This window comes from Pterocles gutturalis, unplaced genomic scaffold, assembly GCF_000699245.1.
Source record: "Pterocles gutturalis isolate BGI_N339 unplaced genomic scaffold, ASM69924v1 scaffold3081, whole genome shotgun sequence".
NCBI lineage: Eukaryota > Metazoa > Chordata > Aves > Pterocliformes > Pteroclidae > Pterocles > Pterocles gutturalis.
In genome coordinates, this window is record NW_010099996.1 from 733 (window position 1) to 4294 (window position 3562).

The 3562-nt window shown below is 42.3% G+C and overlaps 1 protein-coding gene across 1 annotated transcript in view; it reads left to right on the forward strand.

Annotated features, from left to right (window-relative positions):
• The first annotated feature begins 675 nt into the window (after positions 1-675).
• Positions 676-3562, forward strand: part of PRDM16 (PR domain containing 16) — a 35207-nt gene continuing 32320 nt past the window's right edge. Inside the window, exon 1 of the mRNA XM_010077864.1 lies at positions 676-787. Within this exon, the coding sequence (XP_010076166.1) occupies positions 769-787 (19 nt within the window). The 5' untranslated portion in view covers positions 676-768. The remainder of the gene's footprint in view (positions 788-3562) is intronic.

Genomic DNA, 3562 nt, shown 5'->3' on the forward strand with positions numbered 1-3562 from the left:
AGCTGCCATTTTGTCAGAGGGATGAGGCCGGCGGGGTCCACTCACACGTAACCCGGTTGTTGCTGGACGTGGTGCCACGGTTTCTGTGTGGTTTGAGGTAGAACAGTAGAGATGAGGAGCGTGTGGTGTGTGTTGAACGTAGGCTGGTATGGCGAGGCGCTGCTCTCACGACTCCGGGTCCGGTGGGTAGGCAGGAACTCTGGATGGGGATAAACTCACCTGGAACGGTTCAGATCCTGTCTTTAGGGGTCAGGTCTGCAGGCTGTAGGTGAGAGTGATCTACAGAATAATTCTGTGAAGATATGCTAATTCAGCTTTAATCACCAGGCCAGTTTCGGCTTAGAGAAGCAGAGGCTCAAATGCGTCAATTCCATCAGTTCAATCTTCCCTTCGCTATAACAAACACACTGAGCTTATAGGAGGTAGGGAAAACAATGGGAAGATTCTGTGTAATTGAACGGGAGAGGCTGTTATAAATACTACTTTGTTGTCCAAGCCGCATGAAACGCTGACACACGTAGAGTAAAATAAAGGCAGAAAAAAAGAGCTCTCAGTAGCAATTATCACACAGATCAAGTGACAGCCTCCCCTATTAGCTGGAATAATTTGAGTTATTGGTTAAAATGTAAAGTGCAAGTCTTTGCATATTTAACATGTCTCTCAATTTTTGTTTCTGATTCCCAGATCTATTATAAAGTTATTAAAGAAATTGAGCCAGGAGAAGAGCTCTTGGTGTATTTGAAGGAAGGTGGTTATTCACTTGGGAACATGGCGCCCAGCATGGAAGGTAAGGCCTCGTTTTGCTAGACAGGACCTTTTTGCACCTCTCACCAGCAAACCTAGGAATGCTGAGAACCTCAGTTAGTGCTGAACTGGGACAAAAGCCTGTCTGGTACCTGCCCCTTCTGTAACTGTTAATATTTTGTGCTTATTTTCACTCTTTCTCCAGGGAGAGTAGCTGTCTTAGTCCGTGATAGCAAGCAAGTTTTTATTAACCTCAAGGCATGCAACAGATTAATTTGCTGCTTCTCTTTGAGGAACGTTGTGGATTTCAATGTGTTTGGAGGTGCCTTTTTAATTCCCAGAGTTTCTTTGGGTGTAACTAAAATGGGACAAACCATTCCAAGTCTTGCACACCACTGGTCTTTAGAGCTTTAGGCTACAAGGAAAAGGGGGTATCCAGGCAGAGTTCAGCCTTGCTAGAGTTCTGGCAGTGCTAGAATTATTATTGCTGCAATATATACACCTCTGAAACCCAGAAATGATGCCGTGAAGGCCAAAAGAATGATTATTTTTGAAAGAAGGGTCAATGTTTTTATGACTGCAGTGTCTCTCCTGCCTTCTAGCGAGTTGGCACTGCAGGACAAGGTGTGTGGCTCAAACAGACTCGCAGAGGGAGAAGCGTGTTGTGTGTGGAGCAACCTGAAAGTCTGAGCCTCGTTCTTGTCTTTGTAATTATTAATTACTGAAGTTCAGTTGTCACACAGACTGTCTAAAAGACCACGATGCTTTCCAGGTGAGCTAGGGCAAGGAAGAATACGCTGAGGTGTTTGAATTCTCTCCTTATATCAGAATGGTGTTATATGAAATTCCAGAGGACATGTAGAGAGGGATGAGAAAAAGAGGAAGAAAAGAGAAGACTTTGAGTCCTCCTTCCTTTTTCATGGTGCACAGAGATGGCTATAAAGTACTCACCTCTTTAATAAGAAGCAGCGTGGAGTTTTCTGCTTGTCATTCTGTTAGACTCGTTGAGTGCAAATTTCTCGTTGAAATCGTTGAGTGCAATTTTAGTTTCGCAAAGAATCAATAACATTTGGTACTGAAGAGTAAGATCACAGATCGAATTTGGGGGTTTGGGAAGGAAGCGCAGACCGAGCTGGGTCAGTGTGGAGGCTGCTGCGGTTCGGAGCCGTCGTTCCCCGGGGACAGGCTGCTGCTCACCTGCTCTTCACAGGGTACTGGCATGCTGCTCAGGAGTAGCTGCTGCTGGCTCTTGTCAGCGGCAGGAGAGCAGGTTAGCAGGACACATGGCCTGAAATATTCTGGCAATCCGAGAGTGCTGCCAGGATTTTTTTTTTTTTTTTTTTTGCCTTTGTTAGAGTGCTTTTCTTAGCATTCATTTGAGACTGAGTCGCATTTGGTATCACACCTCTCACTGCAAGGGAGAGAGCCCGTCCGCTGTGCAGTGGAAGCAATCTCTTAGGAAAACTAGGAAAGATGTGCTACAGCATTCCCAAAATTATTATAAAAACAAGGCAGCAGCACAGACACATCTGGAGCAGTCAAAAATTGTACAGATTCATACTGTAAAATGGCTGTTTGCAAGTCCTGAGATGAGTACAAACCCCGATCAGAACAGAGCGTTGCAGAAACCCAACCCCACTGTGGTCCTGAAATGAAATGAAAATCGGTCTGGACTTGCAAGGTCCTGCTCTAATTTCCAGGCTTCTGAGTTTCCCTGACATTGGGTGACAGTGAAAGTTAGAGAACAACATAAAAGGTACATGAATTTTCTCAAGTGAAGAAATTGTTAGGACATATTACTTATGTCTTTTTCTGTTCATTCATTGGATGTAGAGCCTGTTGCAGTTTCACATTATTATTTGATGACTAATTTCTATAAATATATTCTCACCTACCAGTCTTTTTTAAACTATTAGTTGGAAATATTTTTCTCCGTAATTAATGGCTGGAATTTGAGTTTCTCACCTGGACATCCTACAATACATTTATTTTCTTTTACGTGTATATGAATACAATTTTCAGATTCAAATTTGCAGTGAAGCTCTTCAATACAGTATGCATAAATTAGTTTGAATTATTTTCTGAAGAAATGGGTAGTTTGAGGATAGGTGCTGCTGAAAGCTCTTTTGCTGAAGGTCCGTGGGTGAAGGGAATGAACAGGGAGTGCAGTAGCTGCTGTCTCACTGAGATGTCAGGTTTGGGATTATTTTTTCAGCGTTCTCCCAAAAAATAGTTAATCATTTTCTTGAGACCAGCACGCAGAGAGGAATAATTTCTGTGTTCACAGTGAGGGAGTAGCACATTTTTCTTTTTCTGTCAGGGAGAAATCAGAAAGAAAACTCACCACTGTTTTGCATTTCTGTTTCTAATAGGCTTTTATTTGAACAAGCAAAAAGTGCTCCTTGTTTTCCATCTTCATCATTATGTAACATTTATCTGTGTCTTCCCGGTAATGTCTAGTGCTTTTGCCACATAATTGCTTTCGAATTATAATAGGCCAACATTAAATATTTGACTTCTTAATACTTTTTCCTTGCAGTAATGCTATCTCCCTGCTGCCTGGCACCCCCATTTCGATTCTGAATTAACAAGAGAGAAAATGCAAAATTGTTCCACACAAAGATAATTATCATAAAAATCTTTTATCCAAACCCCAGCCAAACACAGCAGACCCCTTATCACTGCAGGAATTTTGAGTAGGGCACTTGAACTCCTTTGAGATTCAAGTCTGGTAGATTAGCATGTAGATGCCACATAATTGTGTTCCCCTTGGTTTCTCTGAAAGCTATTAGGCACTGATTTATTTTTCTGTTACATT